At 56.2% G+C, this 23730-nt stretch overlaps 2 protein-coding genes across 3 annotated transcripts in view; both read left to right on the forward strand.

Annotated features, from left to right (window-relative positions):
- Positions 1-4534: 4534 nt before the first annotated feature.
- On the forward strand, positions 4535-19150 carry CCDC92B (coiled-coil domain containing 92B). Of its 2 annotated transcripts, none has more exons than XM_050321941.1 (4): positions 4535-4642; positions 9009-9162; positions 11271-11318; positions 12985-19150. In XM_050321941.1, exons 1-4 carry the CDS (start codon positions 4598-4600, stop codon positions 13632-13634), a joined length of 897 nt encoding a protein of 298 aa, XP_050177898.1. In that variant the 5' UTR covers positions 4535-4597; the 3' UTR covers positions 13635-19150. The 2 variants fall into 2 exon arrangements, with proteins under 2 accessions (XP_050177898.1, XP_050177899.1); XM_050321942.1 differs by lacking the exon at positions 4535-4642 and adding an exon at positions 8505-8520.
- A 1805-nt stretch (positions 19151-20955) lies between these two features.
- CLUH (clustered mitochondria homolog) overlaps positions 20956-23730 on the forward strand; it is a 33076-nt gene continuing 30301 nt past the window's right edge. Inside the window, exon 1 of the mRNA XM_050322142.1 lies at positions 20956-21090. Within this exon, the coding sequence (XP_050178099.1) occupies positions 20976-21090 (115 nt within the window). The 5' untranslated portion in view covers positions 20956-20975. The remainder of the gene's footprint in view (positions 21091-23730) is intronic.

A 23730-nucleotide genomic window follows, 5' to 3' on the forward strand; every position in this document is an offset into this window, starting at 1 on the left:
ATTGGTGTCTTCTCGCAGCTGGGCAGCAGAGGGTGCTTTGCTGTGTCAACTGGAGAGGCTGTGCCTTGCCTGGGCCACAGAAAGGAAATCAGATGGGGGTCTTCGGAATCTGGGCAGTGACCTGCCCTCTGGAGGGGCTCTCACCTCCTGTAAGTTATGGGCTAAAGGCTGGAGGGAACAGCCTGCCCAGACAGACCATGTCCATGCACCAGATGGGCAGCTGCTCTGCCACAGGGGCCCAGCACCTTGGCCGTCAGCTGGATGTGTCAGCTGAAAGGGTAGCCAAGAAATCACTGGTATTATCATATTTGGTGACCAGGCAGCACAGGGCTCACTGCTTGGCAAGGCCCCACTCTGCACAGCCCCAAAGCTGTGCTGGGCCTCACGTTTGTACACACAGAGAGAGCCCCAGGGGAACGACTGAGCTGGTCCCACTGCTCCAACCACTTGTGCTGTCCCCCAGCAGGGTAGAGCCAAGGCTGACCCTTCACTGACCCTCACCCCAGCCTTGGCTTCTCCCTCTAGTCCCTGTACCACACTTCAGGAGGTCATGGGCAGGGGAGCAGTGATGGGATGGGGGGAGGAATGAGAGGAGGCTGAAAGTCCCCTCCTGCCCCTGGACCCCAGGAGCTGCCCCACCCCTGCTTCAGCACAAAGATCTTTGCAGACTTCAGAGATTTAAAAGTAAAAACAACTTTTATTTTAAAACATTTGAAAATTAAAAAGAAGTTCTGAAATAATGAAAAAAATAAAAAATTGGAGTGTTCACATATCACATACATGCTAACGTGGAGGGACAAATTGCATTGCTTAGCTCAAGCAAATATCCTTATGAGTAGATATTTTACAGTCCCTGTGGAAACGTTAAGCTAATGTTAAATTTATTAAAACCCTCCAGCTTTTAGCCTTTAGACTTTAAAGGAGCCTCTTATTAGGTTCTTCAAAGCAATTAAAAGACACACACACACTGTGTTTCAATTAGGCTGAAAAATAGTATTTGAGGAGAAGTTAAACTCATTTTTAAATTAAATGCAAAAATCCCCCTAATAATTAACTCGGGGATAGGGAGGGTGAAGCTCTGATCTCAAAGCACTCCCATAGTCAGCCCGGAAGGGTGCAGGATTCAGGTTTAACTCCAGTGCACACAGGATGATTCCTGTTGGGAATCAGCTGTTTGGTCCAGGAATCCGGTCACCGCCGAGGGGATCTGTGCTCACCCAGCGCAGGACCTTGGCCACATCCAGACACGCAGTCAGAAGCTCCATCCCTCAGCTCCTCCAGCAGCCCAGGAAGGAGGGATGCGTGGGCAGGAGCAGCCCCAGGTGCTCCCCGGGGCTGTCTCTGCCCACTGACTGCGGCGCCGTGCAGGATCCCTGCCGTCCTTACCCATCCTCCCGGGACAGGTATCTTGGCTAAGACGGCATCAACCAGCCCTCAGCGTCAGAGCGAGATTCAGAGGCCTCTCCAGGCAGAGCGCGGCCGTGGTGCACAGCACACCTTATCCCCGCAGGGCAGCACGGTCGCGACCCCCGCCCCAGCCCTCCCGACTGCCCAGCACCGGGTGCGGGGGCTCAGCTCAGCCACAGCAGGAAGCCCCGGCAGCACCGACGGGACCGTGCCCCAGCGCCACCCAGGGTTGCACGGGCGCTACCCCTGCTGGTGCCGGTGGCAGTACAGCTGTCCTTCCCGCTGTCGGTACCGCTGTCTGCGCCGGTGCCGGTGCCGGTACCACTAGAGGTCAGTGCCGGCACGGAGCGACGGTAGCGGCAGCGGCCGAGCCCAGCCCCTCTCCCAGAGCTGCCGCCCACAGCCCCACCCACAGTGCTCACATCCCCGCATCCCTCATCCACACATCCCCGCATCCTCACGTCCTCGCATCCCAGATCCCCACATTCCACATCCCCACAGTCTACATCCCTGCATCTTCACATCCCTGCATCCCACATCCTGCATTCCCACATTCTGCATCCCCTCAATCTCCATCAGTCTCGCTCCAGGGGACAAATCATGTCGCTGCAGCAGAACACGGGGCCGAGGTGCACAGTGGGTTCCCCCGTGTCTGCTGTCCCCATTGCTGCACTGCTGAACGCCGGGGTCACCGTGAGCAGGGGCTGCCAGCGCCCTCATTGAGGCACATGGCAGTGAGATGTCTCCCAGCTGGTATACAATGGGCAAGGAGCTGACTGGCTCTGTCCAACAGCCTCCATAGCTCAGTCATGTACCTGGGCTGGAAGCAGGGACCCCACAATTCCTCCTGAAATGGCATTCCTGCCATTTTTGCCTCATTATGTTGATCACAAACAACCTCAGATCTGTTCAAGAAGCAGCTCCTGTCTCTTGGAGCAAGGGAGGAGTGAGGAAGGGTCACAGCATAACTGCGGTGCAGGAAATCACAGTGGCTGGAGGCATCAGCAAAAGGACTGCCAGGTCCTGCTCGAAAAAGCTGCCAGTGAAATCAGTTCACTGTGGAACTGGTGATGGGAAGTATGAACAGAGTGTGTGCATCAGGTTGACCCCAATCTGCCAGGTGGTCGCTGTGGAGGCAGCTGGCATTATCCTGTGCCATGCTGGGTGCAGAGGATGCGTGGTGCTCTGCTGCCATCCAGCGTGGCAGGCTGCATCCTGGAGCGATGACCTCATTTACAGAGCAGCTCTCTGTCCCTGAATACCTGACCTTGACTGTTTTATCCAGTGGAAAATCAATGAAAATCGTTCAAACCTCATAAAACATGATGCACTCAGACAACCCCTCTCCCCTCCTCCCATCTGTAGCTCACCGCTACTCAAGTTATCACCCAAGTTAGGGGAAGACACAACACGACATTAAAAACACCCCCACACCCTAAACTTGGCACACTGCCCTGAGAGGGACAAGTGACACTTTGGCAAGCATTGACCTGATGGTCACAAATGGGTGAGAGGAGCTCCTAATGAGACAGCACTTCTCCGAACAAGAAAGGCTGCACTCTCCTCCTTCACACAGGCTCTTAACAACTTGTTGTTGCAAGAAGAACTCATGTTTCAGAGAAAATAAGTTCAGAGAAGACCCACACAGGAGCTGGGTGAGCACTGGGAAGCCCTGAAGCTGTCGGCTGTGCTGGCTGAAGCTGCAAGTAGATCTATCGGAATAGCTCATTACAAATAAGCAGCTTGTGTGTGCATGTGTAGACCCTCAGACCCCAGTGCTCATCTTTTCTCCTGATTTAATGATTTCTCTCTTCGTGTGAACTAAACTCAATCTCTCAATGAGCCCTAACACCAAACCCAGCCTTCCTCTGCTACCAGACACAGCAGGCCAGGCTGGACCACACTGCTCTGTATCACACCTGGTGCATGTGCTTCGCTGCAGGCACAGTAGTCTGTTGGCTATGGCACACCCTCGGTCACTCTGTGGAGCAGAGCACTCACTCAGTGCCTGGAAGCACCCAAGGGAAGGAAAGGATGTGGGATGGTAGAACCGTACCACAGACCATACCCTATGGGCTGCCCTACAACTCCTCCGTGTGCTGGTTGTGCGCTGGTATAAGCAGAATTGCAGTAGTTTTAATGTGAGGATGGCAGCACAACTCAGCTGAGCATCAGAGCAGGAACACTGCACTCTCTGTGGCAGATTTGGGTTTAAGGGAACGGGAATCAGCAGACTGTCAGCTGATGGGGAGGACGCTACCATTTCTCTGCACCGTCACTGCCGTGCGGCATGGAACAGGCCACCGCATCCCAGCTTCCCCACCAGAGAGGCACAGAGGATTGAGTCATCTTTGAATGTGGAGCCCCAGCTGGTCTGGTCACCGCAAACAAAAGGCATGAAGAATCAGTTACCACATGAGTAAACAACCTTTTTGTGCTATCTCTATGACCGCAGCTTTGCTGGTTCAACCCACTGGTTTCCTGGCTGCAGGCGGCCCACATTTGACTCACATCCCCCCGACTGGCGGTAACACTGCAGCCCCCACAGGGACACACCGCCGCTGCCTCTCCCGCACACCTCGAGTCCCCCGCTCTGGCCGCCTGGGGCTGCTCGGGGGGTCCCCGCACCCGGGGCTGGGCGGGCGGCGGCCGCGGGGCCCGACGAGGCTTCAGCACCGCGGACAGCGGCGGGAGCGGCGGCGGCGCCCCCGGGGCAGCGGCGACCGCTGGGTCTGGGGGAGCGGGGACACGAGAGTCCCCGGGGACCGGGACAGGAGACACGAGGGTCCCCCGGGAGAGCAGCCCCGCCTCACTGGAGGTCCCTGAGACCAGGGTCCCGAGAGTCCAGGGGAGCGGGACCCAGCCCTACCGAAGGTCCTGAGAAGCGGGAGAGGGGCCCGAGGGGTCCGGGGACTGGCGCCCCCACCTCACCGAGGGTCCCGGGGAGCGGCGGCCCGTCCCCGATGCGGCTCCCCCTTCGGCGGTTCCCCCGGCCCGGGTCCGGGCAGTGTTCCCGGGCGGGGGTCTCTCCCCGGTGCCCGTGGCCGCCCGCCCCGGCGGAGCTCCCCAGTTCCGGTCACGTTGCCGCCTGTTTACGGGCGGCGGGGCCGGGCCGGGCGAGGCAGGGCCGCCGCAGGCAGCGCGGGCAGCGCGGGAGCCGGCGCGGCCCCGGCCCCGGCCCCGCCGCCCCATGACGCCCAGCGGGCGCCCCGCGGGGCCCCACCGCTCCCCCCAGGTAAGGACCGGGCGCGGGGCCGGGGGGCGCGGGGCCGGGGAGCGCGGGGCCGGGCTGCGGAGCGGGCGGGGTCCCCAGGCTGCGGGGGCGGCCCCGCAGAAGTTCCCCGCAGCCCCGCTGTGCCGGTTCTAGGAGTTGCTTCTCCCGGTACGTGACCCCAGCGATAGCGCCGGTGCCCGCCCCGCTCCGGTCTGTCCCCGCTGTCCCCCCGCCCCTGCCGGGCTCTGCCGCCCGCTGCGGAGCTCAGCGCCGGCACCGGGCAGCGTCGCTGCCAAACCGCGGCGGGCGGGCGGGCGGCACCGCGGGACCCCCCGGGAAGGAGGATTGGCCCGGAGCGGCGGTGACGGGCCCGGTTCGGCTCCCGGCGCAGAGCTCGATCCGTAGCGAATTCCCCCGGAGACGGGAGGAGAAAGCACGGCCTTGCCTTCAGAATCCGCAGCACCCTGACAAGCCTCGCTGGGGCTGTTCTTCAGGCAGTTGTGCTCAGAGAATTGAGAGAAAACACAATAATTTATAATCAACGTCTGTATTGATTTTATCTGTAAATAGATCTGACAGATAATGAATAGCAAACAGCACTCTGAGTGTAATTCTGCCTCTGCTGAGATCAGGGAAGGGCTTCCCACTGACTTTTCCAAGGCCGGGATTTCACCTCTGGTTTCTATTCCTGGCATTGCTACTGCCTCTGTGACCTTCTGCAAGTTTCTGAGATTCCTGCTGTCTAATTTTCCTCCATTAAAGATACACTGGCTTCATGGCATTGCTGCTAAGTTTTTCTTTGTATTATTTGAGCTGTAAATACTAAGCACTATGGATTTTTAGTGTGTATCAGTGTTTATTCCTGTATATATTTTAATGTGATGGAGAGGGGGTTGCTGGCAAGCAGAGCAGGATAAATTATCGACCTATTCCTGCAAACCTCATTTGTGCCCTCTGACTCCCAGCTACTTCGCCATTTATGGGCAATAATGATCACATGGATAAGGGCCGGACCTTGCTGTGGTGGTGTGTGTGCAGGGGTACATTGGACATGCAACACTGCATCTGCCTTTCGGATGCATCATTGAGATGGAGGGTTTTCCTTGGATCAAAATTTTGGGATTCTGATTTGCACTGATCAACAGACTTCAGTAGAGTTTTGCCCTGAAAGCAAATTCTCAACCAAAGCAAATCAGCCTGGGCAAAGGAAATCAACTCTTGCAACTGATTCAGTCATTGTAACTACTCCAAGAGGCTGCTTCAGTCATTTTGGTTTGTGAAATAAGAATTTGATAAACGGGTGAAATTGCAAATCTCACTGGGGTTTTCCAACAGTGCTTTGAAACAACCAGCTGAGATTAGGACTCCCAATGTGCTTGTCCCAAAGTTTGTGGTTGCATGGTGAAAGGATAAGGAGTGGGGGGTAAAATGTGGTTTAGAGGCAGGGGCAGGCCCACAGGAAGGCTCAGCAGTCAAGACTGTGCCCATGGTCACCCCATGTGGAGAACTGCAGGGGGCTGAGCCCAGCACTGGCTCAACAGTCCTATGCTCAAAGTCTTGGATGATCAGCAGGGGAACCCTGTTTCTGGAAAGCTCCCTGGATGTCTAGTCTCCAAAACTGGGGAGAGCTGTTCAGCCCGAGCTGAGCAGGGGCCAGCTCAGGCTGTAGGTGTCAACTTTGAATAGGGGCAAACCCCACCACTCAGCTGATTGCTGCCTCCTTTCCTTCTGTGTGTGTTCATGTACAACTCTCAGAAGCACAAGGGCACAGAGTATCCTTCAAGCTAAAGAGAACTATCGCTTACCCTTGGCTTTTGTTACGAACGACGTTGTTTTCTAGAGTTGTAACCTAATATATAACTCCTCAAAGCCGCTGAGTACATGGTCACTCTGAGAGCTTCCACCACCAGTTGCCTTGGCAAGTTAGAACTAGTCTGGAAAAGAGAAGTAAGCAGCAAGGCAGGGATCGGAGCAGGGGCATCCAACCTCATTCCTCCTCGCTGCAGTACAAGAATCCTTTTGGGAGCTGCACTTGTCCAGTTGGGGCAGGGGGAGCTGATGGGAGGGGCAGCTCCAGTCACTGCTTCGATTCTCATGTCTGTGGCACAGGGTGAAGGTTTCTGCCTTAGTTCACTGCACAGACTTACGGTCATCACCACTGTGGGTGCTCTGAAGCCCTCGCCATGGGGAGTTTTGGCATTACTAAATGGGAGCTGCACTGGCCCTGTAAGTGCTCAATCAGCCAAGAGCAGCTAATCTTTATTAACTCCCAGCACTGCCCAAGGATCGTGCTGTGTGAAAAGACTGAAGGCATGCATCAGACTAAAGGCTCAGGATGCTGCTGCAGTGCCCACTTGACTTCAGAAGCAATTCAGGGAAGGTACCAACTGTTGAGAGGTTGGTTCTGAAACCCTTTGGGGTAACAGGTGAACACTGCCTTGGTGAGGTAAGCACTTATCCACTGCCCTCATAACATTAGGGACACTCCAATGCCTCACTGATACTACTGAAACCTCAGGACGAGATTGCAGCTTCATTATCAGCTCTGGCTCTTGCATCAACACCTGTGAGGCAGAGCTGTGTGACCTGCAGAGGGGACAGCACACTCCTCCTGTCACCCGTGGGGCTGCAAGTGGTGAACAGCAGCAGCCTCAGGTCCTCAGAGCCCCACGAGAGCTCTTCCCATCTCTGCTTTTGGGCAGCAGCACTGTTCCCATTTCCAATGAAGGCAGCTCCTGCCCTGCCTTTCTCTGTGTCCTGCCCTGCCTGCCTCTGTGTCCTGCCCCTGTGTCCTGCCCTTGCCTCCCTTAGTGCTGGTGGGAGGTTCATGGCTAGACAAAACAAGGTGCTCTCTCCTCAACATAGGACTCCCAGATGTTCCTGCCACAAACTGAGAGCTGTTTCTCAAGAGAAACAGCGAAAGTCATGTTGGACAGGCAAAGCTGATTCAAACCACTAAAGATTTCCCACAGCAATTTTGGAGACAGACTTCTTTTGATCACATACACAGTTAAATTATGAAGACTCTTCAGCTTCCAAGTCAGAGACAATAAATAGATCTCAATTCCAAATTTGTTTTCTTTGAAAACAAATTTTTTCTTCCTTTACAGCTTGGTATTTATCAACTATTTATTTTTAAAGGAAAACATTTTCATTGGTTAAAAAAAAGAGTAATTTCCTACTTAGAGGGAGAAGGGAAAGTTCAATGGAAAATTTGCAGCCATTTCTACTGAAGACATTTCAACTAAACAGAACAAAGTGCTTGAAAATAGCGCTATGTGTCCCCTGGGCTTCGGCCAACCTACTTTCTGATGTTTCTCAAGATGAAGTACCACAACTCCCTTCAAGAAGCTGCTCCGGAGCCCAGCCCATCGCAGCCAGGGCTGGCAGGAGGGTGTATCCATGGTATGGTTTGCATCCCTGGTCTCTTGCAGATGCCAGTTGACTCCCATAATTGTTGCACTGGCATGAGGACGTAGGGACGTAGAGCCCTCCTAGGGGCCAGGCTAGTCCCAGCCCCTGGCACAGGTGGGCCTGACCCCTCTGGTAGGGACAACCAGAGCAGAACACAATTTGGATCATTTTTACTCCTATACCTGCCAAGCTGCAGCTTCCCTCCTGCTGGGCTGGGTGTGGGGAGCAAGGACAGATTCCACACACCACTAAATATTATTTCCCAGGATTAATGGTTCTTTCAGGGGTTATTTTTATCTCTCTGTGCAGCAGCACAGGTGGGTGGCTCACGCAGCTGCTTTGCTGAAGCCATTGATGACACGTGGTGCTGGACCCCCAGCCCAGCTCAGATGCCAGCAGCTCTTGTCTGCCAGGCAGGTTACCAGGGGAGACATTTCTTCTCCTGGAAGACAACATGACTCTTCTCGTCACACAGCGCTGATCAGGTTAGACGGAGCATATTTTATTTTTCATGTGCTGGATCGCTTGCTGCAGTTACTGCTGCGTAGTGTGTGGCTTGTCAAGTGAGAGCCAAAATCGTCTCTGGTGCAACTCCCACCTGGGGACGGTGGGGAGCAATCCTGTCCCAGATGCATCCTGCTCGGCGATGAAATATTTCCTGGGGCCAAATTCAGAACAGAAATGGCTGCTGCGATGTCAGGGTCCATGCAGCAGCATTTTCTGCCCATGCAGTCTCTGAGCAGGCAGGATGGGACCTGGCCCCACAGGCACTGGGTGATGAGAGGTCTGGGGCCATTCCCTGGGGATCAGCTAAGCAGGGCTGCTTCACCCACAGCCACATCCCTGTGGAAAGGATAGAGGAGAGCAGGCACCACCCTGCACCCACAGGCTCTGGCCCTCACAAGGGCTCTGGGGCTCACAAGCCCTGTGTGCTGCTGCACGTTCGATCACCAGCCGTCTCCGCTCCCCACAGGCCTGGACCGTGAATTTGGTTACGATGGAGACGGTGTCCCTGGAGCACCAGATCCAGAGCGTGCAGCGGCACATCGCTTTCCTGAAGAAGGAGCAGATGGAGCTGCTTCATGACCTGCACCTGGAGATCCTCCGCTTGCAGAAGCACTGCTCAGGTGAGCGTTGGGAGGGCCACAGTGTGTGGGAGCTGCCTGCTCATAGAGCACCTTGGGCAGGAAGGCTCCTGCTGGCACCCCAGGGTGCTCACGCAGGCACTCGGCAGGATGCAGGGAAGGCAAGCCCCAACTGCAGCACAGGGCTGGGGCTCTGCCTGGCTGTGGCTGTGGGTTGCACAGCTGCTGGCCCCCACCCACAGCCCCACTGCAGCAGTGTCACTGTCCCCTCTAGCCATCCCCACAGGAGTGACAGCTGCCCAGCCTCCTGCCACCACTGAAACTCGTTCCAAGTTATGCCACTGCTCTCATCAATAATTCAGCTGTAGCTAATTACGCCTTGTCTTCCAGCCTCTCATCCTCACGGATTCATGGGAAATAAAGACATGTCTGCACTGATAAAATTGGCTATTTTCCCCACCCTTTCTGAGCTTTTGCTGTTCTGTTTCATTGTTTTAATGGTTTCATCTATGGCCTCTCCAGACAAGCAAGGCAGTGGGGTTCTCCTGCCTAAATCAGACTGGGGGGTCTGCCTCCAGGGGATGAAATGAGCCTGCTGCACAGTTGGTTATCAGTGATCTCCCCTTCCCAGTGTGACCCATGGACAGCCCTGTCTGACTGGAGAGGCCCTGTCCTACAGGTGAGGTGTGTGGTTCTGCACTGCCTGTTCTGCCAAGAGTGATGGGGTCAACACCTGGTATTTTTAAGGTGATTTTGATGACATTTGAATGCCATTATCTGGGGGGCTTGTTTGCAGAAGAGTGGGGACAGTCCGTCAGTTCCTCCTCACTGTGGCCCTGCGGAGCCGTGTCTGCTGCCCTGGCACTGTTGTTTCTGACTTTTTCACTGTTCCCTTGGTCTCTTTGAGGCATCCCTGTGGGAAGGGCTCTCCCTCCCACAGAGCTGGTTCTAATCTGCCCCTCGGGGATCATGGAGGCAGTACTGGGGCAGGTCCCTACCAGACCCCATGGCTCCAGCACAGAAGCTTAGACCCCAGGCTGTATGTGTGTCATCCCTGCACTTGTTCAGCAGGGCAGTGTCTTTGGAAATAGGCAACTGCTTTGGTTTTCATGTGGAATATATCTGAGATTCCAAACCTATTATTTTAGCTTCAGAAAAATAGCACAATGGCCACTGATTCCCACTGGGGCAGTCGGGAACACTGAATGCTTTCCAGAAACTGCAATACGTTCTCAGGTACTTCTGCCTTCTCACTACAGATTTGTTTTCCAAAACAGACAGGCAGAGCAGCCTGAGCCAAGCGTTCCGTTTCAGGAGGATGGCAGTGATGAGGATTAGAGTCAACATGCAAGCAGATTAGAAGAAAAATGTAGGGCAAAGATTAACCATTTGAACTCATTTTCAGGGGGAAAAAAGCCCCCAAACAGATGAATGCTGCTGCTGCCTCTCTCCTCCTCTGCTCAGGGCTGTTGGTGGTTGGGCGGGCTGTGATAATTAATTCAAAAGGAACTGTCTGTAAGAGTGTGCAGGGTAAAGTGAACTCCAGAAGGTCCCTGAGCTGCCCTCTGTGAGCTGGTATTGTAGCCCAGGACTAAGTAGAAAGCAGGCAGAGAGCAGGCAGGCAGCATGTCAGGGCTGAGCAGGCAGGGAGGGGCTGCAGCTCATGGGATTTGGAAGGTCCACGTTGCAGTGGAGCAGGGCAGCATCCTTCTGCAGGCACATTGTGCCGGGATGAGGCAGCCCCGCTTGCGTCACACACAGAGGCAGCGATCAGCCTGGAGCAGTAAATTATGAAATGCAACTTACCCTTTGATCTATTTTCAGTCCATTGCTCTGTTCTTTGCTCTGATTTAAAGCACTGAAAATGGTTTAGCAACTCTCTTAGAAAAAGGAAAGGCATTGCCAGAGGAATGGAGCCTCCCACTCTGCTGTGGGATAGGACCCACGGACGCTGCCTTGGCCACCAGGCTGCTTAATAACATCAATTGCCAGAATTAGCTCAGTCTGATGGCCACGCTCCCACATGGGCCTGGCAGAGGCAGCGCTGCAGCCTCAGTAATGTTCAGTGCCCCAGAGTGAGCAGAGGAAGACACAGGGAGTGCAGGATGGGTGGGATGCCCCTCCTCAGTCCTGTTCCATTTCTCTTCCAGAGCTCACCCATGACCTGGAAATGAAAGAGCTGGAGGCCCGCCAGCAAGGTAAGAGCACAGCTCTGGGCACAGGATAAGGGGGAGCATGTGTAGGTGTGAAAAGCCTGGGCCAGAGGGGACCCATTGGGGCTGCCCAGGGAGGGGACATGGACTTTGAGGGGACAGAGGGGCTGAGGGCAGGGCTGGGAAGGCAGCATGCAGTTCACAGGCTGCTGGCAGCACAGTAAATGCTGGTGTCGCCCAGGATCCCCACAGCTGGCAGAGGATGCTCTGTGAGCAGCCTGGTTCCTCTCCCACCTCCTTCCCAGGGATAAAGCTGAAACTCCTCCCTGGTGCTGCCTGGGCACAGTCCCTGGCACTAAGCCCCAGCCTGCGCTGTGTCCTCGGCACCAGGGCTGGCCGTGCCAGGGATGCAGGCCGTGCCAGGGGTGCAGGCTGCGGGTGCAGGCTGCTTTCACTGGGGCTGTTGGGGTCCTTGCCCTTGGCACCCTTACACAGTGCCATGGCTGGCTCCAGGGGGATTCTACTCTCCCAGCTCCTCCCGTGGAGCCAGGGGCCCTTCCGTGCACCAGTGGGCTCTCTGATGGTGAAGGGTCTGGCACCCAGCCCACCAGGTGCCATCAGGGTGTCATCAGCCACAACGCAGCGAGTCCCACCCATGGTCCCTGCCCATCCTTTCTTTAGCCTTTCAGAGCTGACAAAGAGCATGATCATTTTGCCACGTTTATGGGGCAGCACCTCCTTTTCCATGCTCTTCTAATGTCATTCATGGAATAATTACTGCATGCAACTGCCTCCCTGGGACCTCATTATAAAGCATTTTCCCTCTGCAGCAGCACTTAGGAGCTGAGGCTGTGAGGGACTGCCAATCGTATAGTAAAAAGCAGAGTATTGCAGAGGACGGGAGCAGGTCTGGGCAGGCCAGGGAGCGTGGGTGGGTGCCAGCCAGCGCCCTGCCAAGGGCTGGGTGTCAGAGTGGGTGGCTGGGGCTGCTGGGGGCAGGAGTCCAGCCCAGCACTCCTGCTGCCCACCGAGCTCCGCCTGTTCACCCAAGGTGCGAATCCCCTGGCTGCCTGACCGTCCTGCGCCAGGATGGGGTTCCCCAGAGCCCAGTCCTCCCTCCTGGTACGGCAGCTCCTTCTCTGCTGAGCACAGCCCAGCTCTTCTGTAATCCTGGATTAACATCTCCATCCTTGTTAACCAGGCTGTGGAGTCCCAGGGCTTGAGGCCAAAGCTGAGCTGATGGTTTCCCTGAACCATTTCCTTTTCTCTCCCAGCCCATGTATGCCTCCACGTCCTCTGCACATACTCAAAGTCACTTTTAGGGTGAAAACTTAGTGACCTAGGGAAATTTTAAAACTCTGATTTAAAGGTAGAGATGGCAAGTTCCATGGCAACAACATCCTCCACTGAAACTGCCTTTGCTGTCACCCCACATTTGGGTGTTACATGTGGCACTGTGCCAGCGGCACCGTGGCTCAGCCCTGACAGGGCTCCTGTACCTGTGCTGGCAGCAAGCCCACGCTCGGGCAGCTCATGGGAAGTTTTGGAGCCCCAGCTCCAAGAAGAATCCATGCAGCCTCAATGGCACTGGTGGGACATGGCTGGTACCATGGAGTGGTCAGTAGCCATATCCACATTGGGAGCACGCACCTGCCAGGAGCAGTGGATGGAGCCACTGCTGCCTGACCCCTCTCTGTGCTTTGATTCGCAGATGTCCTGGACCGGGAGCTAGAGGAGAAGTGCCGGGCAATGGAGGCCCAGCTGCAGGAGAAGGAGAAGGACAACCTGGAGCTGCGCAAGGAGCTGCAGCACAAGGAGACGCTGGTGGCTGCGCTGCGGTCCAGCCTCCGCAGCAAGGAGCGCCGGTTCCTGGAGGAGCTGAAGCGTCGGAGCCACCGCATCACCATCCTCGACACCGAGCTGCAGAAGCAGACGGAGGCGGCCGCCTACCTCTCCCTGCAGCTGCACGCCACGGCCCAGCGCCTGCCGGGCCCCCGGGTGGGCGGGCGGCCGCCCCCAGAGCAGCCCCCGGCCGAGGGCAGGCCCCGGCGTCGCGGCCACAGGGCCCCTGCCCGGCACCCGCCCGGGGACAGTGGCCGCCCCAGGGACCTCGTGCAGGAGGAGCACGACGCCATGCCCGACCCAGCCCTCTTCCTCTACACGTCGCGGCCACGCGGCCCGCAGCGCCTGTCGCCAGAGCCCCCAGCCCAGCCCCGCGGCTCCACCGGCGCCACTGCCCGGGGGCAGAGGCCGCCACGGCAGCCCCCGCAGGACCCGGCGGCCAGGGCCAGGTCGACCATGGGCGAACCTGGAAAGAGGCAGGGGGCCGGTGCCCACGGTGCCCACCGGGCCCAGGAATAGGCAACGAGGGGACAGCATGGCCCGACCGGCCGGGAAGGCCTGAGCCTGGCAGCACTGGGGCGGGCGACCAAGGTTCTTTTTCCCCATCCCCTGGTGGGGGTGAGGGGGCAGCAGAAAGCGGATGCCCTGCATGCACCTCCCACCCACAGGCAACCGGGGGGACTCCTCTGCCCGAAGGGTCTGAGCCGAGGGTGTCACTGGCGGGACAGGGGAGCACCCATAACCTGGGCTGTGGAGGGGACATGGTCCAGTGCCTGTCCAGAGCTTCCAAGGGAAGAAGGAGAGAGAGAAAGAAAGAAAGAGAGAAAGAAAAGAAAGAAGGAAAAAAAAGCAAGAAAGCATTTCTGCAATGAGGAGATCTTCCTGCTGCTGCTGCCCTCAGAGTGGACACCAGATGTGTTTTCCCCAGCCAGGGGTGCCGGGAGATGTGTGTGCAGCAGCAACAGGCTGTGCAGCGTGTGGCTTGGCACAGTGGGATGAGCTCAGCCAGGCCTCCAACCCTGGGCATCACCAACACTGGGCTGGCCTGGAGAGGGCCCAGGACATCATCAGGAAGGTTCTCTGGGATGTAGGCAGCTGAACAACAGTCCATCCTGTGGGTGACAGAAGGATCCCCTTCCAGGTCCCCTCCTGCACTCTCCTGTGCAGTGGTTTGGCTGTCTCTGAACTCTGTCTCCACATGAATTTCCCCCACATTACATTCACACACAGGACTCAGACAAGGTGGCTGGACAAGGGCTGGGAGCACCAGTCCCGCCAGTCCTCCCATGGCTCCTTGCCCGCCACAGCCAGGCTCCACGTGCTGCTGGAGCAAGGCTGTGCCCTGTGCACCTCCGCACAGGGCTCTCGGCACCAGCATTTCGGTTCTTAGGCACATCTAACAGCCAGGTCTGGGTTTACCGCCGAGGGCTGAGCAGCCCCCCTGTCCTCCCTCAACACCTCCTGTCCATCCCAGCACTGCAGTCATAGGCAGCTGCCTTCACCCTGCTGGGGCAGCCTTGCCCGATCTCCAGCCAAACCGTCAGCTTTACAATCCATTCCCTGGGTGTTGTGAAACACCCTTAGGAGGGGAGGGCTGCAGCGGTCAGGCAGGGCAAAGATCTCGCTGCTCGGGCGCCCACAGGACCTGTGCTGCTCAGGGCAATCCAAGGGGCAGGTTTTGCCCCAGCACATGGGCTGCCAGCCCTGGCTGGCCCAGCTGTGCTGGGGCAGCAGTGCCCAGTGCCCTGCCTGGCTGGTGGGCAGCAGCCTCCCATAGGACCCTCACTGCCTCCATGGCTGGCACAGGCAGGAGGGAGCTGCAGGGGGTGATCAGACCCCATTTCCTTCCAGTTTGGTTTGAAACCTCTTCAAAGACGTCACCATCATAGACTAGTGAGGCTTGGCCTGCCCCCGCTCAGCCACAGTGTGCCCGTACAGTCAGAGCTGTCTATTTTTGTAGTTCAATATTTATATACTCTATTAAAATGCTTTTATGAGATTTGCAGCAGCAGTCCCCAGGCCAGCTCTTTGGTAAAAACGAACCCCGAAGCATGTGAGCTGCACTAGCAGGGCAGAAATTAGCAGCTTTTGTACGTTTTCTTTGGCTGTAATGTGAATAGTCAGGCTTTGGAGGGCAAGACCCCTCTTGTTCCCCCAGGACACCTCTGAGGGCTTGGACCCTGCACTCTCCAGCTGCTCCCATGGTCCCTAACACACCCCTGGGTTTGGGAAGAAGCGCAGCAAAGCCACGCTGGACAGGACCCCCCTGGCAGGACCCAGGCAGCAGCTGCCCTGGCTGAAGGCCGGCCAAGGTGTGCAGCTCCTGGGGCACAAAAGCTCTAGCAGGAAATTTTTGAAGTCCCTGACATGTCTGGAACTGCTGCCTTGGGAGCACAGAGCCCCCACTAGCCCCCACCTGCCTCCCAGATTGTCACCCCTGCAGGAGGCTGCACAGAACATGTCCAGGGCACTCACAGGCCCTGGCAGAGCACTGTGTGCCCAGGCTGCCTGGGCACCTCATTCCTGTGAGTTGCCCTTGGCCTCTGGAAATTGCTGTTTCTCTCAGGTTCTGAGAGGTTCTACTGAGGATTTGTCTCTCTGTTAAGGTGAGAGAGGCCAGTGAGTGTCCCTGTGTGCTCAGCTGTTCCTGCAGCTGTGGTGCACAAAGCTGCTTCTCCCGTCCTTCCTAGACAATCCCGATAGACACAATATGATGCATTTTTATTACCAACTCCTTGATGAGATCATGGAGCTCATGACTGACCTGAGCATTGAAAAGGGGAGGGAGAGGTATGATCCTTCTTCTATGTAAATACCTTCCTAACAATCATCATCCATAGTGCCTAGTATGTAAATGAAGCAACCCTATCTGAGCTGCAGGATCCTTTCCTCTCCACCACTAATTAGCAGCTTGCTCAAGGAGTTGATCTCATTCCGTCCCCTGATGCCTCTTCCTCCTCCCAGTGCTCCCGGTGCGGGTGGGCAGCTGGGCAGGTCCGGAGCCCCAGAGCCCATGGGCAGGCAGGCAGAGCCACCTGCAGCAAGGGGAGTGTTTCCCAAGGGGATGAAGAGGGAGCACCCCAGTTCCCCCTTCATGCCAATGTAATGTGCTTGGAAATGAGTTGTCAGGGTGAGCCCTGTGCTTTTCCCTGAGTACATTTGCCTCAGAGCAGGAAGGATGAGCTCCTGCGTGCTGTGCCTGCTTCAGTCACTGCTGCTTTTCTGGGGGAGAGGGTAGCTCTAGAGATACTATATATACACTTATATATATATATATAAATACACATACAGGCACTTGTTTTGAAGGGAATACACTGTATGATTGTAATAGAAATGATGTTGAGATAAATTATTTTAATCTTTGTATTTATATAAAATGATCAAAGAGATCAAAATTATGAAAAAAAAAATCAAAAAGACAGCATTCCTATTTTTTACTGAGAAAGCTGCTGGAGATACTCCAAGCCCAGGAGCTGCTGGAGCACAGGCAGGGCCTGCCCTCCCCTCCTTGGGCTGGGGACTCTAACAGACCCGCCCCCCACTCACACTGTAAGTGAGCCCTTAGCCTGCAAGGGCTAAGCCTGCAATGCACCTACAGCGATCTGTAGGTGCATTTAGTCTGTGCTCTGGACTCCTTGGGAATCCAAAGGGTGCACGGAGCTCTGACCTGTGCCACACACCTGAGAGCACAGACCAAGGAGTGCAATCACCAACACCTACGTGCTCTGTATGGAACGGGCAGTGTTTGATGTTGATTTGTAAAGCTTAATGATTAGACTGGAAATGGAAGCATAGCAATAACACTCGGTTGTTAAACAACGTCTTGTGTGTAAACCATTACGTGCTGAGAGCTGTCTACAGACTAACAGCCGGGCTCCTCTCCTCTGCTCCCCCTTTTATTCTGCAGCTCTGCCGAGGCTCATGGATTTGATGTGTTGGGTTTGCTAATCTCTCTTTTCATCATTGTAGTTATTATTATTATTATTATTCCTAATGCTGTCTAAGAAAGTGATGTTGCAAATGCACCTTGCAGCAGGTGTGGGGTGAGTGGTGGATGGGTGAGATGTGCCTGCTGCACTTGCTGCAGCAGAGCCAGTTCTGGTGAGGGGTGCACACTCCCCTGGACTTATTTTAACCCTGTACAGATCAGCCAGGGAGTTCTCCCTCTTGACCCCATTAACTAAAAAGCCATATTTTCTGAATGTGTTTGCTGGGACTAATCTAAGTGCTTCCGGCTGCATCCTTCCTATCTCTGCTAGCCTCCTAACCCTCCCACTGCTGCATCTGCATGGCTCTGTGCAGACACTCTGCACTGGGCCCCACTGCCTGGGGAAGGTTTGCCCAAGGCAGAGCCCAAGGCTTTCTGGGAACTGCCTTATGGCATGTGAAGCCAGGTTCAGGGCCCAGCTGAGGGGTGCTCTGGAGGGGCTGAGGGGTGGTCTCTCCGGGTGCCCAGGAAAGCTGGTAGCGACACAGCAAGAAGCAGCTCGAGCTGGTGGTGTGCAGGGAGTGCTCTGCTCTGCACAGTGCATCTCTATGCACAAGTGCCCTAAAACAAGCTCCCAGAAAGCAGAGGAGTGGCAGCACTGCAGTGCTGGCCATGCCTTCCCGGGTTCTCCCCAGGCTCTCCCCACCGGGAAGGTAAATCAGCAGCTTGATGAGGGACTTTCATTTTTGGGGCTTAGGTGAACCTTTCTGAGTCCTTGTGTGCAGCCTTGTGAACTTGCTCCTGCTGCCCAAATGAAGCCACACCACCTGCCTTTTTCCTAGAACACCAGCCCTCATGTCCCAGCAGCCCCATGGAGCCAGTCTCACTGCACTGGCGCTACAGCTGCCTCGGTGCACGCCTGTTCTTGTCACTCTCTTGCTCTGTCGCTGCCTGGCTGCCAAGTCCTACAGGGAATGCAACAGGAGGGGAGAGAACTCCCTTATGCCCGTGGGTTGCCTCATGCTGTGGATAAGATCAGCAGTGCCAGTGTGCCAGGCTGGGTGAGCAGGAGGAGCCTGGGATCGATGAGCACAGTGGCTGTGGAGGAGCTGCCAGACACTGCGGCCTGTAAAAGCACAAAGATCGCTCCGTGTCCTCTCGCTGTCAGAGGTGCCCTTTGCCCCCCAGGGTCTTGTTTCTGCCTCTGTCCCCTCTCCTCCTGCCCTGCAGAGATGCTGCTGCCCCAGCCACATGAACGGATGGTGCCTCTGGACAGAAGGACCTGGAGGGGGACATCCAGTACTGCCACCATATCCGATCCCTTCATCTCACCCTCTCTCCCCTTGCCCCTTTGGGCAGGAACAGGGGCACGAAGCTGCCAGTGTGCAAGACATGCACCCAACCCACACCCAAGTGGCGCCTGGTCCTCCCTGGACAGGGTGTGGTGATGCCTCCCAGCTCTTCCCGATAGATTTCCCCGATCTTGCGACTTCCAAAAAAAGCTCCCCTTTCTCACCATTGCAATTATTGCAGGACTTAAACTACTGGGCCATGGGAATCCCCCAAATCTTTGCATGGCTGAAGCATCAGACTCTCTCTGCAGCCCTGTGGGGACAAGCACTGTCTGTACATTTCTAAGTCACTGTCACCCCAGTCTGTGCAGAGGGTCTAACCCTCAGTGTGGTGACATCACCCCTTCCTGGCTGGAGCTGTGCCGGGACCCTGGGGAGGGCTCTGACAGAGGGAGGAGGAGGGCAGCACCCGTGGTACCTGCTCCCCTGGTCCCAGAGCAGCTGCAGTTTTGTTGGAGCAAAAATATTGTCCTTGGCTGAGTTTGCAAAGCTCAGTGAGAACAATAAACGCCTGTGCCTCATGCTGGGGAGCGCCGTGGAGGGACAGATGCCAAAGGTTTGACACTGCTCTGCTTTATTTGAATGTTCATCTCGCTACATGTCACCCTTATTTGCCAGGATGATGTTCACATTGACTTTGCTTTTTAACCAAGTGCTTTTCAAAATGCGTTAACACCCAGAGACTAGAGTATGGAGCTGTAATTTAGGAATTGTTGTAATATGCCTTTTTCTTAATAAAGAGATTGAAATCTGCAGAGGGTTGTAAAGTCCTGCCCCAGCACCAAGGACCTCCAGCCACAAACCATGAGCATTTCTGCCTGTCCCAGAACTGGTTCCTACCTCACCACCCAGAGCCCCTTCAGAGCTCTGGTGAGAACTCAGAGTGGCCCCCCAGTCCTTGCAGGGGGCCTGCAGGTAAATGGGGGGGATCATTATCAGGGCCTGGAGTGACAGGACAAGGGGGAATGGCTTCAAACAGAAAGAGGGCAGGGTTAGATGAGATATTTGGAAGAAATTCTTCCCTGTGAGGGTGGTGAGGCCCCGGCACAAGCTGTCCAGAGAAGCTGTGGCTGCCCCATCCCTGGAAGTGTTCAGGGCCAGGCTGACACCAAAACCTGGAAAATAAACTCTCCAAACAGAAGTTTTTTTGTTAGGTTAGAAAGCCAACATTACTTTACTCAGCACTGGGTACGTGGGGATGGCTCCTTCAAACATGTATGCCAATTATCAAAACTTTTAACTATTTATGCATTTTAGCAAACAAAGGAGTTAGTGTTCATTGGCTACAAGTTACCTAGTTCCCTTATTAATTAGTATTCTGTCTTCTCTTGGGTAATGATTCTCTTGCTTCTCATGCTAATTAGTCCACACACTCCATTTCTATTTTTTCTCTCTTCTTTTGGGCCTGTGAGTTTCTTGGGCTGGTGGTTGCAGTTCCTGCCAGAATTACCATTTACCCACTTGGAGCTAATTTCAGATGAGTTGGTTTTATTAGTTTCTTCCTTATCTTGGGAGTCCTGCCAAATGTCCTTGTGGCCCATAAATTTAGCATTCTTTGTGTCCATTGCCAGTGGTACATCCTTCTTCACAAGCTATATCAACTTCCTCCCCCAAGTCTGAGATCACTGAAGCATGTGAAGCCCTAAACTTTGTTTTTCTAACACATGTACATCACTAAGAGCTTTCTTGTTAGCTGCTCTCTGTTTCACAGATTTAATCTCCCTTCTTGTTGATTAGACTTGAAAGTTACAAAAATCAAACAGATCTTTCTTTGAAAGAACATCCGAAGAACATCCTTTCTTAAGAAAGTTTGGGGGTTTTTTTGGTTTTGTTTTGGATTTTTTACATACTACTAAACCCTATGTGTTACAATTAAAGATTTTCCCAACGTTTCTCCCCACTGCGGCATAGACTCCTTTTTAATGAACTATAACCTGTTCGGTAACAACAGGGCTTGGAGCAACCCGGTCTAGCGGAAGGTGCCCCGGCTCATGGCAGGGGGTGGAATGGAAGGTCCCTTCCAACCCAAACCTCTCCGCGCTCCCTCCTGTTCCATGAGGGGCTGGAGGCCGGAGCTGCCCGTGCCCGGGGGCAGCCCCAGGGCCGCGATGGCTCCACCGGGCCGCTCTGCCCGCGTCCGCCCGCTCCCGCTGCCAGGGGCGCAGCGGGCCCAGGGCCGGCCCCGGGGCTGCGGGCACACGAGGCCGGGACAGCCGCGGCTCCCCGGGCCCGGCCGGGCGCGGTGTCACCCCCGTGCCCCCCGGCGACCTTGCGGCCTCCGGGTAGATCGCAGGCAGCCGATGACCTTCACCGGGGCCTGCGGGGCCTCCTTGGCCGTGTCCCCGCTTGGCGCGGGGCCGGGAAGCGGGGCCGTGCGGGGTCCGTCCGGAGCCGTGCGGTGTCTGTCGGGGGCCGTGCGGGGACCGTGCGGTGTCTGTCGGGGCCGTGCGGGGCCAGTCCCGGCGGGGCGCGCGGCCCCTTTAAGGCGCTGCGGGCGCGGGGGTTGGGCCGCGGCGGGCGCCGTAGCGGCGGCGGGGCCGCACCACGTGGGGCGGGCGGACGGCGCTGTCCTTCGGGCCCATGGTCATCCGAGCGGGCGAGATGCCGCCGGCCGCCGTGCCGGCCGCGCAGGGCGCCGACCAGCAGCACGCGGCACCCCGTGCCAGCCGGCCCGCGGACACGCAGCAGCGCCCCGGTAAGGGCCCGGGCCGGGGCCTGCGGCGGGAGCGCGGACCGGCCCCGCGGGGCCGGCGGTGTCCGGCCGGCGGTGCGAACGCACCGCTCCGGCTCCGGGACTCCCGGGGCCCGCCGGCAAAGTCGCGGGGGGCCGGGGCCACGCTGGGGACCCGGGGTGGTTCTGCCGACCCGGGCGGCTCGTCCCGCCCGGGGACACCTCGGCGGAGCAGCCCGGGCGCGCCCGAGCCCCCGGCCCGGGGGGCTCCGTTCGGCGGGGAAGCCGTGCCGGGGCCCGGCGGCCCCGCCGTGTCTCGGGGAGGCTCCGCGCAGCCCCGGGGCCGCGCTGGCTGCCGGGGCCCGAGGCCGCAGGGGGCCGGGCCGCGCGGTTCGCGGAGCCCGCCCGTGGCGCGGCGGGGCCGGGGCCCGGGGCAGCCTCGGGGGCGGGCGGCGCCCCCGGCCCGGGCGGGCCCGTCCCGGCGGAGCGGGAGCCCCGGCCCGGTGAAGGTCACCTTCAAGGGGCCGCTCCACCGCGCGGCCGCGGGGGGGCCCGGCCGGGAGCGGCCCCGTTCCCCCGGGCCGGGGGCCGGGCCGGGCCAGGGTGGGCACCGCCGGGCGCTGAGATTGCTCCGGCACCGCGTGGGGCTGCCCGCGCACGGACATGGGTGTCCTGGAGGTGGCGGGCAGGAGAGGGCTGCATCCTCCTGGAAGTTCGGCATGCGGGAGCCACTGACACGTTAGGAAATACTCAGAAGCACCCAGAAACAAGAATTTTTCTGGGAAGGGCAGAGACTTTGAGACCTCAGCTGGAAATTCCAGATTTTAACTAGTTATTGGCTGACTGTTCTTGATTTGTATCGGAGCCTGAGTGGCTCAGGCCAGGGACGAGGTGCAGCCCCATGTCCTGGCTGTCCTCAGTGCCAGCTGCAGTTTAGTGTGTTATATTTTCAAGAACTTTACATCCCTGAGTGCTGATCTCAGGCTTGGCTTTTTTCTCTGATCTCTAAAGTACAAGCAGCATGGCTTGTGGCTGGCCTTCGTCCTGAGGCACGTGAATCCACTGAGTGACCTCTCTGCTGCTTCCTTCCCCCCTCCCCCCAGTTTTATGGTGTGGAGGTGGATTTTTGAAGTTTGTCACTAAAGCAAAGTTCACTGGCATTTGGTGGTGGAGCAAGTTGGATGCAGTTCAAGAGTGGGGAGCTCAGTGCTGAGAGCCTCCCCCTCTCCCACACGTGCCAGATTTTGAAGCAGGCATCACGCCTGCAGTGCCAGCAACTGGGTTAAAAAGTTACGTGGTGTAATCCCTGCCTCTTTGGGTGCAATTGATTGCTGAGGGAGGATGGAAGGTAGAAAAATCTTCCACGTGTTTCAGCACTGCACAATTGCTCAGGCACCTCTTGGATCTGGGGAGGAGTGGGGAAGGTCTTGTCAGGGAGTTGGGGGCTGTTTTGGGTTAAAGTACCTTTCTTATAAGCTAGTGTGAGGTCAGAGACAGTCGATGTGTGCAGCGTCTCTTGGATTATTCTTGTGCCTATATGGTTTTCACTGCCCTTAGAAGAAGTCTCTCACATGCAAATTTATCAGTGCTTCTGGCTACCATAAAATGCCTTTCAACCTTGTCTTGCCCAGATGTGTTTTTTTCTAGCTCAGTCCCTCCATCTGTCAGTGTCCTGGCCACCTATGCCTTCAGCCACCTCTTCTGTTAGAGCAGCAGAGAATGCAGGTGTTAATGGAAAACTGCTGGGGAAGCAAGTGTTGCTGTGCATTAGCAACAAGGTCAGAAGGCTGATTCTTAATCTTGGGATCTGCTATTGCTGTCTGCCTGACCTTGGAGGTTCACTGGTGTTTCGGAAAGGGCTGAATTGCTAGCCACTCGGGGTTTTTTAATATGCAGTTCTAACAGACTTTCAGTAGAGAATCAGGGGAAAGTTGTGCAAGAGAAATCTGATCACCACTACAAGGATAAGAAGAGGAAAGGAGCGTGGTAACACAGCATCTGTGCGGCGAGATGAAGAATGGGATCCCGAGGGGATCGTGTTCAGGGTGGTTCTGCCGGTGGGATAAGAGCTGAACTCCTGCTGGAAGGTTGCTGCTCTGCTTGAGCAGCCTTGCTTCTGGGTTTCCCAGCTGAAAAGTGGAAATAAGTAGGTCAGGAACATGCACTGAGATAAATCCACCTGCAGACACAGAACTGCCTCATGCACAGTAAAACCAGTGCCGTGTTGCAGAGTCCTGTGTTTGCCTTCGTCGTCTCTACATGACTAAACTTGGCAGCACACCCCTCTCCTGGCACAGCTTCCCAGCACCCGCTTTGCTTTCCTGCATTGTGCTCCATTGGTTGTGCTGGAAAGTTGTTATTTCTAGAAGCTTTAAAGGTCTGAAGTTCATGCATTTTTTTATTTGTATTTGAGAAGCAAAGCCAGTCCATGGGGCAGTGCTTGGACAGCATGCCAGAGATGAAAACCAACATATGGCTCCTGCCGTGGTGGCAGTGGCTATCACTTTTGGCAGCAGGTCAGATTTTTGCTGTAGTAGCAAGGCTGTCTCAGGGTTAGCATCTGGTTCTCACATCTTGATGCAGCTGAGCTCATGCATTCCCCTTTGCCAGTGGAACTTTCTGTTGCATTCTACTTCTCTTAAGATTATTGAGTGCAGGACGTTT

Source organism: Myiozetetes cayanensis, unplaced genomic scaffold (assembly GCF_022539395.1).
Source record: "Myiozetetes cayanensis isolate MyiCay16 unplaced genomic scaffold, myiCay2020 scf27, whole genome shotgun sequence".
NCBI lineage: Eukaryota > Metazoa > Chordata > Aves > Passeriformes > Tyrannidae > Myiozetetes > Myiozetetes cayanensis.

Excerpts from the sequence above, each read along its gene's own strand:
- CCDC92B (XM_050321941.1), top strand. The coding sequence starts at position 4,598 with ATGACGCCCAGCGGGCGCCCCGCGGGGCCCCACCGCTCCCCCCAG. Across the intron at positions 4,643-9,008 it reads GGCCCCACCGCTCCCCCCAG|GCCTGGACCGTGAATTTGGT; the intron begins GTAAGGACCGGG and ends CGCTCCCCACAG. Across the intron at positions 9,163-11,270 it reads CTTGCAGAAGCACTGCTCAG|AGCTCACCCATGACCTGGAA; the intron begins GTGAGCGTTGGG and ends TTTCTCTTCCAG.